Here is a 13,115-nt window from a genome sequence, read left to right on the forward strand (position 1 = left end):
CTTATAAATAAAATTGTTTTCTGATACCATGTCCATACAGTAAATATAACATATATATATATATATATATATATATATATATTTACTCTATGAGGCAGTAGCCACAAAACTGAAGCGTAATCAAAAAATGAACAATTTAAAAATCACAGAAGTAAAATATACCAAGTGTCTGTACTTTATATTATTCTACTCTTACCTCTTACAGTTTTCAAAACTGAAACCTCCAAACCGAGGCTGACATACACATGTTGTCGCCATAACCAAAGCTCTTATTTCCTGGAAATGGCCCGGCGCTAGAGCTCAGTGGATCGCACTTTCCCTCTGTAATAAGCATAAACATGTCTGAAAGCGATTTCTTTAGTCTAATCCATTTATTTCAAATGGTGAACCGAATTGTATACACTCACCAGCCATTTTAATCGGAACACGTGTATGTGCATGCCCAGTGCGTGATTGTGACACTGTTACATTCTTACAGCACAATGAGATAGTGGCTACAGCCTCTATATGAGTCAGTAGCCACAACAAAAATGATTTTGACCTTTTTGGTGACCTTGACCGGATGACCCCCCCCCCCAAAGTTGGAGGTTCTATTTGAAACCAATGCCCATCTATCCTGAAAGTTTCATGAAGATCCAGCCGTTTTCCCATAATATCTTTAACAAAAAAACAAAGAAACCCGACCGAAAACAATACCTTGCCCTCTGGTGAACTCCGTTCCGGGCAAGGTAATTAAAATGGATTTTTGGGGGATTAGCAGCATTTGATTTACACAACATGACAACCACTTTAAACGTTCAAACTGTTGTTTTATTGTGACACAAACAATAATTAAGATGAAAAAACAGAAATCTGGAGTGTGCATAGATATTCACTCCCTTTCGTATGAAACCCCTAAATAAGAGCTGGTCCAACAAATTAATTTCATAAGTCACAAACTTATTTGATTAAAATCCACCTGTGTGCAATTAAAGTGTCACATGATCTGTCACATGATGTCTGTATAAATCAACCTGTTCTGGAAGGACCCTGACTCTGCAACACGACTAAGCAAGCAACATGAAAACCAAGGGGTGCTCCAAACAGGTCAGAGACAAAGTTATGGAGAAGGTCAGGGTTGGGTTATAAAAAATATCCCAAACTTTGAATATCCCACAGAGCACCGTTAAATCCATTACAGCAAAATGGAAAGAATATGGCACCACTACAAACCTGACGAGAAGGCCGCTCACCAAAACTCACAGACCGGGCAAGGAGGGCATTAATCAGAGATGCAACAAAAACACCAAAGATAACACTGAAGGAGTTGCAAAGATCCACAGCGGAGATGGGAGTATCTGTCCATAGGACCACTTTAAGCTGTACACTCCACAGAGTGGGGCTTTATGGAAGAGTGGCCAGAAAAAAGTAATTGCTTAAGAAAACACGTTTGGAGTTTGCCCAACAGCATGTGGCAGACTCCCCAAACAGAAGGTTCTCTGGTCAAATGAGACAAAAATTGAACTTTTTGGCCATCATGGGAAATGCTATGTGTGGTGCAAACCCAACACCCTGAGAACACTATTCCTACAGTGAAGCATGGTGGTGGCAGCATCATGCTGTGGGGATATTTTTCATCTGCAGGGACAGGAAAGCTAGTCAGGACTGAAGGAAAGATGGATGGCACAAAATACAGGGCAATTCTGGAGGAAAACCTGTTTGAGTCAGCCAGAGGTTTGAGACTGGGTTGAAAGTTCACGTTCCAGCAGGACAGTGACCCTAAACATGCTGGTAAAGCTACACTGGAGTGGGTTAAAGGGAAACATTCAAATGTCTTGGAATGGCCTAGTCAAAGCCCAGACCTCAATCCAATTGCAAATCTGTGGCATAACTTGAAGATTGCTGTACGCCAACAAAACCCATCTAACTTGAAGTTGGAGCAGTTTTGTCTTGAGGAATGGGCAAAAATCCCAGTGGCTAGATGTGCTAAGCTAATAGAGACATACCCTAAGAAACGTGCAGCTGTTGTAATTGTAGCAAAAGGTGGTTCTATCGGCAAATGGCCAAGTAATGTCTCTAGTTTTGCCAACTTCTCTGAATTTCTCAGCTGAGGCTGCAGCACACAATCATCTGAACCATCTGAACCAACCACATCATCAGCATTATAAGCTGCCACTATGTGGGGAGAATTTTTCATCTTAATTATTGCTTGTCTCACAATAAAACAACAATTTTCACCTTTAACGTTGTAAGCATGTTGTGTAAATCAAACTGTGCTAACCCTCCAAAAATACATTTTAATTCCAGCTTGTAATGCGACAAAACAGGACAAACACGAAGGGGGATGAATACTTTTGCAAGACACTGTATGGTTTCAGCAGATTAATGTGGCAACACTGCATAGACCGCTTATGGTCAGGAGTTGAAATTAAATAATTCAAATCTGACACCTGCCGAACAACGGGGTAGGGACCAGTGAATTTTGCCAGGAAGATGAAATCTGCTATAGGCAATAAGGCCAAAACCTGGTCTCCAGGACTTCAGTCCCTAGGGTTAACTCCTCAGCCAGAAAAAACCCCAGCAGACAGTTCCTCCAAACCTTTATCTTCCTTCTGAGCTGTAACAAAATCACTATGAGAAAGGAAAGAGGGTAGAACAGGCAAACCTAACAGGCTTCAGCTCATGCTTACCATCATTCTCAGTATCCACATCACCTGAGACACAGCTCATAGCACATGTCACCGCACATGCTGTGAAGACCTCAGGAAAACTATACAAACCACTATCAAACTTAGATGGAGTATTTTTCCCTATCAACAGTGAAGGTACATCTCACCACACACACACACTCCTCCTAGATTATTACCCAAGATGAGATGTATTCCATCTAAAGGCAATGAAGGGCGGACTGTGATCAATCCCTTCACCCCGCACCGGATCAGACTGCAGCTCAATCCTGTGCAAAGGAACAGCGATGACTTGTAAAACAATCCCCCTAACTAGAACTTGACTTCCTGCACTGGACTCTTCAGAGAAAGGCAAAACAGAGTCTAAAACAAAAGACTCAGATGTCCCCGTATCCCTAAATATTTAACTGGCACTTTTATAGAACTGCCCACCAGCAAAACAAAACCATCTGTAATAAAAGGAAAATAATGGTGTTCAGGCACTCCAACTGAATCAGAACTGCAGCCATCCAAACTGGACCCAACAGAACCAAGACTGGATAAATCAGATGAGGCCACCACCATTTCAGGTTTACGCTACGTTCACACTGCAAGGCTTAATGCTCAATTCCGATTTTTTTGTGAAATCCGATTTTTTTGTGAGGTCGTTCACATTAACAAATATATGCGACTTGTATGTGATCCTCAGTATGAACGAAAAGCGACCTAAAAGTGTTCCGCATGCGCATTGCAGGATACGACGACGTCACACGCAGTGAGCATGGCCAGTGTTTACGGAAGTAAAACCGCCCGGTTGCGGTATGACCCATCCAATCTAGCTTGAATAGCTGCATCCCCCCAAATGGAAATCAGCTCCCTAACCTCTGCGTCCTTCCATTGAGAAGATTCAGAACCTTCACAGCCCGAAGCGTCCCTCGCATTGATGTCATGCGCAGGGGCTCAGATACGTTTTTTGAACTGTGAGGGACAAAAAACTGGGGAGGACAAAGCTGCCAGCAAACCAACCCCAACCCCGATATGCCTGTCAAACTTGTTGTTAGTAACCATAGCAACCAAGCTCGAGCTCGCAACCTGTGCAGTCTGTGCAGCTCAACCAACCGAATATCAGTCTTTGTTTTATGTGAGTTGTTGCAACTATGTATACACTGCTGTGCACCTCAATAAACCGAATGGTAATTAGTCTTTTGATTTTTCCGTGAGGTTTGCCTTATACAAAGAAAGACAGCATAGACGTTTTTTTCCTCCCTATAAGTGGGGGGACCGAACGAGGTGAATTTAAATCTGGGTGGGACGAGTCCCCCCCTCTATCTGCGCCCGTGATTATGCGCCATGTTGTTGTAACTTTTTTTGAGAGACCCGTCGCCTACTTCAGCGCAGAATAGTGACGTTTGTGGCTTGTTGATGACGTGTAAGTCGGATGAATGCGACCTGGCGGTTCAGACTGAAGTCGCATATGAAAAGAGCGGATAGGGATCGGAATTAGGACCACATATCCAAACGGCCTGGGTCGGATTTGAAAAAATCGGATCTGTGTCGTTCATATTGTCAATAAAAGATCGGATACAGGTCACATATGGGCAAAAAGATCGGATTTGAGTCACTTCAGCCTGCAGTGTGAACGTAGCCTTAGACCCATCCCTGATCTCAGCCTTAGATATTACATTAGTCTGTGCCTGCACACCAGACACAGTGAGTGCAACTGGCTTTGCCACGCTAGCTTTGCTCCTATAGACCTTCTCTTTTAATACCGGACACTCTTTCTTCCAGTTGCCCTTTTCTAAAGAATAATGACAGGAGCTTGGATCAACTTTGGAACGATTAGGTTGTTCTCTAGAGGCAGGCAGACCTGAAAACCCCAAACTCCCTGTGAGTCCAAAGCGCTGCTCACGATAGCCCTTACCTAAATTATGTTCCTTAGAAATACTTCTGTGTCAGCACAAACTTGACAGCTAAAACTGCGGCTTCAGCTGCTGTTTATACCTTACGCTCATTTATGCAAGTCACAATTCTATCAGGGAGGATGTTTCTAAATTGTTCCAACACAATAAAATTACACAATTCCTCAAAAATAGTAACACCTACAGTGGTGCACTAATGGTTAAAATGACTATTAAGCACTCTCGCTACCTCTATGGAAATTTGCTTTTCTCCCTTCTTCAAATTATGAAACCGCAATTTATAAGCTTCAGGAATTACTTTCATATGATTTTATCACAACTTTCTTAACTCGTTGATAACATTTCCTCTCGGGTCCAGGCAACGCAATTAAAGCTTCCTGCGCTTTACCCACAAAAACGCTCTGAAGTAACAGGGTTCGTTCAGAGTCACCCCAGCCACAATCCTCAGCCAGACTCTCCAATAATTGAAAAGAAAATATCAGGATCTTTCTCATTCAACCTTGGAAGCAACCTGACCATACTAGATAGATCAGGGGAGTATCCTAACCCTCTCTGACGCCCCTCAAGTTGATCATTACTGCTATCAGCAGGGATCTCACCCTCAAAAATGAATTTCAAGCACTCTCAAGCCACTGCACATTCCCGCTCTTGATTTCTTAATTTCTCGTATTCTAACTGACGTTCTGCTTCCCGTTCTCTTCGTTCAGCTTCTAATTCTTTGCGCTCAGCTTCTCTTTCAGCCTCACACTCTTTACGTTCAGCTTCACGTTCAGCCTCACACTCTCTATGCTCTTTTTGTTGCATTTCTAACAATTATTTTTGTTGTTCGAATGTCAGACTGGAATAAGCGCACGACTTGCTTCCTAATGCTAGTGGCATTGAAGAGGCTTTAGAGTCTGTGGAGTCCATGAAAGCTACTGATGGAAAATTTATATTCCTGCAAGTTTCATTCTAATTACCTGCTTTAACTGGGCCAATTTTGAACTTTTTGATACTGCCACCTGAATATTATAATGCTCAATTGTCTGATGCAACTGTTCTTTGCTTAAGGATTCCAAAATCTCTTCTGTCAGTCTCTGCTGTGAGAAATTCCTCCAAATTTACCATAATCAAATTAAATACTAACAGAATGACAAAGCCCTGCAACCTAAGCCAAACACTTGAACCATTTACAAATTCACAGGATACTTTACCTCCAGGCGGCACGGTGGTGTAGTGGTTAGCGCTGTCGCCTCACAGCAAGAAGGTCCGGGTTCGAGCCCTGTAGCTGGCAAGGGCCTTTCTGTGTGGAGTTTGCATGTTCTCCCCGTGTCCGCGTGGGTTTCCTCCGGGTGCTCCGGTTTCCCCTACAGTCCAAAGACATGCAGGTTAGATTAACTGGTGACTCTAAATTGAGCGTAGGTGTGAATGTGAGTGTGAATGGTTGTCTGTGTCTATGTGTCAGCCCTGTGATGACCTGGTGACTTGTCCAGGGTGTACCCCGCCTTTCGCCTGTAGTCAGCTGGGATAGGCTCCAGCTTGCCTGCGACCTTGTAGAACAGGATAAAGCGGCTAGAGATAATGAGATGAGATGAGAGACTTTACCTCCATAACAGTAAACCAGTGTAAGTGTAGCAACACTGTTCTACGAGAGGGGGGAAACTACCTACTGGAGAGGAGCTGCCCTGCATCTCATTTCTGTGAGACACTTACTCTCTATGAACTTAATTCCTAGTCTTCGTGCAGATCCCAAGGACAAAGTGACTTGAAGCACCCAAATATCAGCGATGCCCCACTTTTCCGACCACCGTCGTTAAAGCAGACAAACACGACGGTGGCCTCCATCCAGGATTCAGCACAAAAACAATAAAGGAAAATAACGAAAAGAGCGTTAAGCACCTACAACCTAACGCAGGGGTTCACAGCGTTCCACTGGCTAAAACCACCCGACAGACTTTTCTTCCAGTCTCGCAAAAACACTAGCCCGCAGTTATCAAACAAAGAACCACTGCTGATTACTTTCACCTGGTTGTTAACAGGCCCAGGCACAAAACAACCAATTGCCTCCTTGTCTCCTTGCACCAAGAAAAAAGAAAAATGAATCAAAACAGCAAACCAATTTCCAATTACACATCCATGTGGGCCTCCCCAAAAATTCCAGAACAATGAGTTAATGCCCAGTTAACTCATTGCACCAAAATCACCTGAGGATCTGATACAGAAGTTTACCATCAGACCAGTCAACTATACTGGGTTTTAGTGCTTTTAACCAAGAACACAATACTCAATACTTTACAGTAATGAGCAAAAAATAAAAGCACATATTTACCATTACTGGTCCAAAACTCCCAGACGAGTTCCCCATATGTTACAAATGCCTGGCTCAGGGCACAGCAACATGGAAAGGGAGGCCCACACATAGATAGCAATAATCAAATAATATTTATTAAACATAAATATTTTTAATATTTTAGTTTCTAGCCCTGTGATGACCTGGCGACTTGTCCAGGGTGTACCCCGCCTTTCGCCCGTAGTTAGCTGGGATAGGCTCCAGCTTGCCTGCGACCCTGTAGAACAGGATAAAGCGGCTACAGATAATGAGCTGAGATGAGATGAGATTTTAGTTTCTTTGATGCCTTTCTCCTGCCAGAAGAAGATCTAGTCTCTCGTGTTCTTCAGGGATCCACTGTCTGGTAGCCGTGTGTCCTGTAGGGCTGTTATATCAGTGTGTAGTCTGTGCAGCTCATGATCAATTACTGCAGTCTTACAAGCATCGTTAATTTCTTGGAGGTTGTCGGACAACCCAGTGCACATTGTTCACACGTTCCAGCTTGCAATATGAAGAGTTTGGGTCTTAAGCTTTTTCCATTGTTTTTTTCCTGGTGCATGGTTAACAATCTGTTTGAGTGAAGCTCTGAGCTCCAGGCACCCACTGAAGCAGGCAGACTGTGGCGGGTCCATCACCTTGCTGGCTGTGGGCTGCCCGGCTTGAAGCGGGTGATAGTTGACCGATGGGACACAATGATCCCACCCACTATCAAAGACAGCCCTTGGTGCCCAGCGCTATGTCAGTCAAGCATGGACTTATAATTTGTAACTGGTGTCTTCCGTGTTGGGCTCACACCATGAGGTGAGACTGGAGTGACCTCTCCACTCCTGGGTGACAGTGTATGGAGGCCTTGTGCTGCCCAGATAACAGGGCCCCCCTCTTGGCCACACTGGCTGGGTCTAAGGGAATGCAGAACGTTACGTTTGGAGCCAACTTGGCTGCAGGAGTTGCCAGAAGGAGGTCAGTGTTAACATCCAACCGCCTTCAGGATTCCGACTCTGGATTTTTCCTCAGGCTTGACTCCCAAAGCCTTTCCCTGACTGGATATGGCCTCAAGGCAGCAGAGGTTTGAGATCAGAGTTTTCCTTTTCCTAAATGAGCAGTCCTCCTGGACTGATGAGCCCCATCTGCCTGAAGCAACTGGTTATGGTGCCAGTGACATGCCTTCACCCTTTTTCCTGTTGGTAGAAACGGTTCTGCCGGACTTGGAGGCTAAGCCACATGTGAAGGCCAGGAACTTGACTTCGTTGTCAGAGGCTATGTAAGATGCATGCCATGGGAGCATTTTATAGATGATGGGAGCCTGTTCTGACCACCACCCCCAGCTATGACAACCTTGGAACCGGGGCATAAAAGAAAACATACAGCTGTTGCCATTCTGTCAGACAAAATGGCAATGTCATGATAATCCTAAGGACAGCTTTTCTTGCACAGACATGAAGGTGCTGATAATGGAAGGCCCATTGATGGCTCTTTTTCAGATCAAAATGTCTCTTTTAATCTAAATGATACCTTAAATCTGCCCTCATGTGCCATGTGAAATGAATAGAACGTAACGTAATGTGATGTGAGCTACCTGTTAAAGTAGTTATTGAAGAATTTTCATCAACTTTGAAATCAATTTCAAGTATTTTTTATAATGGTGAACTTTTCACACAATGTTGTCTCAGGTTTTATATTAATATTTTTATATTTAGAACACTGGATGCGACCATAGCCATTCTCCTTTTAACCAGTGATTGCTTTGTTCATATTAGTAAAGTATGAATAAATGGATTTCCTGCCTGTTTTATTGCTCACGCTTGATCATCTGGTGGATCAGGCATGATGGATGTGATCCAGTAGAACACACAATGATTTTGAGTGGAGAGTTAGTTTCACACAGTACACACCAGTATAATGAATAAACTGAACCTCTAATCCTCGATGCAGGTGAGACTGGCTCCACCAGGTGTTCTCCAATGGACGCTTCTCAGACTTGCGTTGTGTCCTCCTCATCATTCCCTCAGGATCTGAACGCAGTCCGGTCTTCACGTCCCTCTCCTGTCACACAGCTGTCTGTGCAGGATTCAGGGAACCGGAGAGATCTGTGCAACAGGAATCTCCACCTCGACCTGACTGTCATGAACCTGCAAGAACCAGATGAGGAGCCAGTGGACAAGGAGGAGGTGGGCGGGCATAATTGTATATTTATGTTCTAGGAAGCACTTTACATTTCTGATTTATTGTCCAGATGCAGATAATTAAGTTATTCCACGAAATCGAGTCGTACATGAGCTGATGTCAGCTTTAAGCCATGTACGACGAGATTGAGTGGAATAATTGCTTTATTCTATCCACATTCACCGGATTTTGAGACACAGAACATTTTTTTTTGCAAATTTGATAAATAACTTTATACAAAATGTCCAGTGGAATAATTTCCAATTAGGTGGACTTGTTAAAAACCTATCGATGGCTGCACAAATTGACTTTCGTGTTGGTTTTTTTTGTAGAAAGTGCCGTCTTGCTGTTGTGCCAAGGTATAAAATAACTTAAGACATTTATTTAATTCTTCCTTGGACATTTCAGTTATATAATTTTCAAACTTCTTTGAGTTTTGGAGACAGTCTAAAAAAATTCAACAAATTTTAATGCTTAAAGAAGAAGAATGTAAACAAACTGGTGAAATGACAGGAGCAATTTGTGAAATATGCGGTAATAATAATAATAATTCTTGAAAAATGTACATTCTTACCATCTAATACTTTCATTCCATATTTTGTTGCTCTTTTTTTGTATTTTTTTAGGGTTTTGTTTTCAAGTAGAGTTTTTATTTCGTCCTCAGTTGGTTCAGCAACCTGCTCCGCCATTTTGTTTTTCTCTACTCACGGTATGTGGGCTGATAGCCTGGTAGTAGAGTAGCCAATCAGAGTGCGTAATTGCTCACATCCAGTGAATGTGGATAGAATAAAACAGTTATTCCACTCAAGCTTGTTGTACACGGCTTGTAGCTGACTCGGCGCTACACGCCTCGTCAGCTATCTCAAGTCAAGTCAAGTTTATTTGTATAGCGCTTTTAACAATAAACATTGTCGCAAAGCAGCTTTACAGAATTTGAACGACTTAAAACATGAGCTAATTTTATCCCTAATCTATCCCCAATGAGCAAGCCTGTGGCGACGGTGGCAAGGAAAAACTCCCTCAGACGACATGAGGAAGAAACCTCGAGAGGAACCGGACTCAAAAGGGGACCCATCCTCATTTGGGCAACAACAGACAGCCTGACTATAATATTAACAGTTTTAACATGAAGTCAGTTTCGTTGATGTTATAACTCTTCATTGATGGAAACTTGAGTTCAAAACTGTTCATGACAACTGAAGTCCTAAAGTTAGCAAGTCAACTGCAGTCCTCAGCCATAAAAGCATTACTGTAAGAGTCCAGAGCATCCTCCAGGTATAACCCTCAACTGTCTTCATGGGGCCGTCCTTCACAGGAGCGATGCGATAAAACTCCGACCAGACACAGGGCACCAGGATGGATCAAGCAGGTCCGAGGGGCAGAAGAGGCCAGCATCTCAATCCCAGGACCAACATGTAACTCAGAGGGACAGATTGGGGAGGGGAAGAAAACACATGTTAGGTATGCCCTAAAAATGACAAGTATTAAATCTGTGTGGTAGGCTCGCAGAGACGAGAGTCTTGACATCAGGCATAACACACAATGGCATGTTAATATGGTTAAAAAATATCATGACCTGCTCTGGCTGGATGCTTGATTGGGTGATGGGAGCACACTCCTCAGCAATGATGAGATGCAGATGGGACCCTTAGGGCTGGCCAAGACAATTCAGCTACATTCACCGGGTCTGGGACATGCAACAGAAAGTCTGACGTCCGATTCCCTGCAGGCTATGATAGCCAGTCGAGGTCTCCACCCTCTCCACCAGAAGATTTTCTGTTGACTCCATGTAACTCAGAGGGATAGATTTGGGGGGGAGGGAAAGAAAACGCAGGTTGTTAGGTATGCCCAATGTCACCTGAATAAGTAGGGACTCCGGCAACTAACTATGACAGCATAACTAAAAGGAGAGAGCCAGAAGGTAACACAGGCATGAGGGAGCCCCAGGACATAAAGCAGCCAGCCACTACACCATCAACAAACTCGAGTGAGCAAGCGAGTGGGGACTGACAGCATCCATACATCCCAGTTTACCAAAACACTCTATGTCTGAGGACCCTCCAGATCTACACCTTTACCTCATAAACACCATTAACACAAGGCTTGACTAAACAGATATGTTTTCAGCCTAGACTTAAATGCTGAGACTGTGTCTGATTCCCGAACACTACTTGGAAGGCTGTTCCATAACTGTGGGGCTTTGTAAGAAAAGGCTCTGCCCCCTGATGTAGCCTTCACTATACGAGGTACCAGCAGATAGCCTGCACCTTTTGATCTAAGTAGGCGTGGCGGGTCATAAAGGAGCAGAAGTTCACTCAGGTGCTGTGGTGCGAGACCATTTAGTGCTTTAAAGGTCAATAGTAGTATTTTATAATCAATACGAAATTTGATTGGGAGCCAGTGCAGTGTGGATAAGACCGGCGTGATGTGGTCATATTTTCTAGTTCTAGTAAGGACTCTTGCTGCTGCATTTTGAACTAACTGGAGCTTATTTATGCACTTATTGGAATATCCAGACAGTAAGGCATTACAATAATCCAACCTGGAGGTAACGAAAGCATGGACTAGTTTTTCTGCGTCATGCAATGACATTAAATTTCTTATCTTTGCAATATTTCTGAGATGAAAGAAAGCTATCCGGGTGATGTTGTCAATGTGAGTTTCGAATGAAAGACTGGGGTCAATAATCACTCCGAGGTCTTTTACTGCTGCACGTGAAGGAACAGAAAGGCCATCCAGAGTCACTGTGTAATCAGAAAACTTACTTCTAGCTGCATGTGGTCCTAGTACAAGTACTTCAGTCTTGTCAGAGTTAAGCAGAAGGAAATTAATAAGCATCCAGTGTCTAATGTCCTTAACACATTCCTCAATTCTATTAATCTATCTGCTATCTGCTCGTGTACGGCTCGATTTTGTGGAATAATTGTTAATTAATTCCTGTTTATGGCAGTATTATAATATTGGTAGTTTACAAGTATTGTTGCCTCATGCAAATGCATGCCCACATTGTTATAAGCACTAAAGTCCCTTATTTTAATCATTTCCTCAGTTGTACACTCTTCTTTGACCACATCAAAGGCATTTGGGTTGTATTTATTGGTCTCAGTGTGCATTTTTACAGATGAACTCGCAGCGCTCCTTGCATAACACCGCAGCTAAGAAACGGGCAAAGGTGAACATGAGCGACTCGGAGCTGGATCCAGACAGTCCTGACTCAGCCGTTAAACTCGAGCCAAACCTGGACTCGTCCTCTCGGACGTCTCCGTCTGTGACGAGCCCAATGAGTGAGAGCAGCCTGTCCAGCCTCTATTCTCCTACCACTCCCACCATCAATGAAACCAAGAACGGGTGCTAATTTATTATTTATTTTTACTTATTTCTTTTTATAGACTAGCCTTTGGAGATAAACCCATTGCTGTTAAGTGAAACCTTATCCAGACACATAAGATACAGATACAGTTTCTGTGTGCAATTATACACCGTATACATCATCAATACTGAATAATTGGTAGACCATTTCCAGAGCTCATTATCACATTTCTTAAATTCGTCACTGCAGCCCTGGAAACTCGACAGCAAAAACACATATTGCTGGAGCGCCATCCAGGAAAAAGAAAAACCCTTCTCCTTCCTCCATGGAAGCAAATCCGCAAGGTATCTTTACATAAAAAGTCCTGCTGAAGGCGCTCTCTATATTTCCACTGTGTAGAATGTGTAAAGCGTGTCCATGTTTCAGGTGTGTGTGTGTGTGTGTGTGAAATGCATCACAGGTGTCCAGCAGGAGGAAAAGCTTCTTTCTGATGCAAGTGTTGGTGTCGTCGGTCAGAGAGTATCATACTGTCATGGAGCAGCAGCAGAAGAGACGCCAAGAGAAGTGTCTTCACCTCCACAAGCTAGAGCTGCAGGTCGGAACCAGCCCAGAGCTTTAAGGCCTGCTAAAGGTGAATTACTCTCTGGTTTAAGCCTAGGTCACAACCGGACGTACGATTTTTTGGCCGTGCGATTTTTGGCATTTCCCAAATCGCTGCGTTTTTTTTGTTCGTGGAGAAAGACGCACGTTGGCCATAAGTTTGTCTTGCA

General features: G+C 43.4%; 1 protein-coding gene across 7 annotated transcripts in view; it reads left to right on the forward strand.

The window, feature by feature from the left end:
* The window catches only part of LOC132894137 (TOG array regulator of axonemal microtubules protein 1), a 144,001-nt gene that overhangs the window by 63,424 nt on the left and 67,462 nt on the right, over positions 1-13,115 (forward strand). For 6 of the 7 annotated variants that reach the window (XM_060933503.1, XM_060933502.1, XM_060933508.1 and 3 more), the window contains exons 6-9: positions 8,805-9,040; positions 12,142-12,383; positions 12,595-12,689; positions 12,806-12,976. In XM_060933503.1, the coding sequence (XP_060789486.1) occupies positions 8,805-9,040; positions 12,142-12,383; positions 12,595-12,689; positions 12,806-12,976 (744 nt within the window). The remainder of the gene's footprint in view (positions 1-8,804; positions 9,041-12,141; positions 12,384-12,594; positions 12,690-12,805; positions 12,977-13,115) is intronic. The other variant, XM_060933509.1, reaches the window with a different exon arrangement.

This window comes from Neoarius graeffei, chromosome 11 (assembly GCF_027579695.1).
Source record: "Neoarius graeffei isolate fNeoGra1 chromosome 11, fNeoGra1.pri, whole genome shotgun sequence".
Classification (NCBI taxonomy): Eukaryota; Metazoa; Chordata; class Actinopteri; order Siluriformes; family Ariidae; genus Neoarius; species Neoarius graeffei.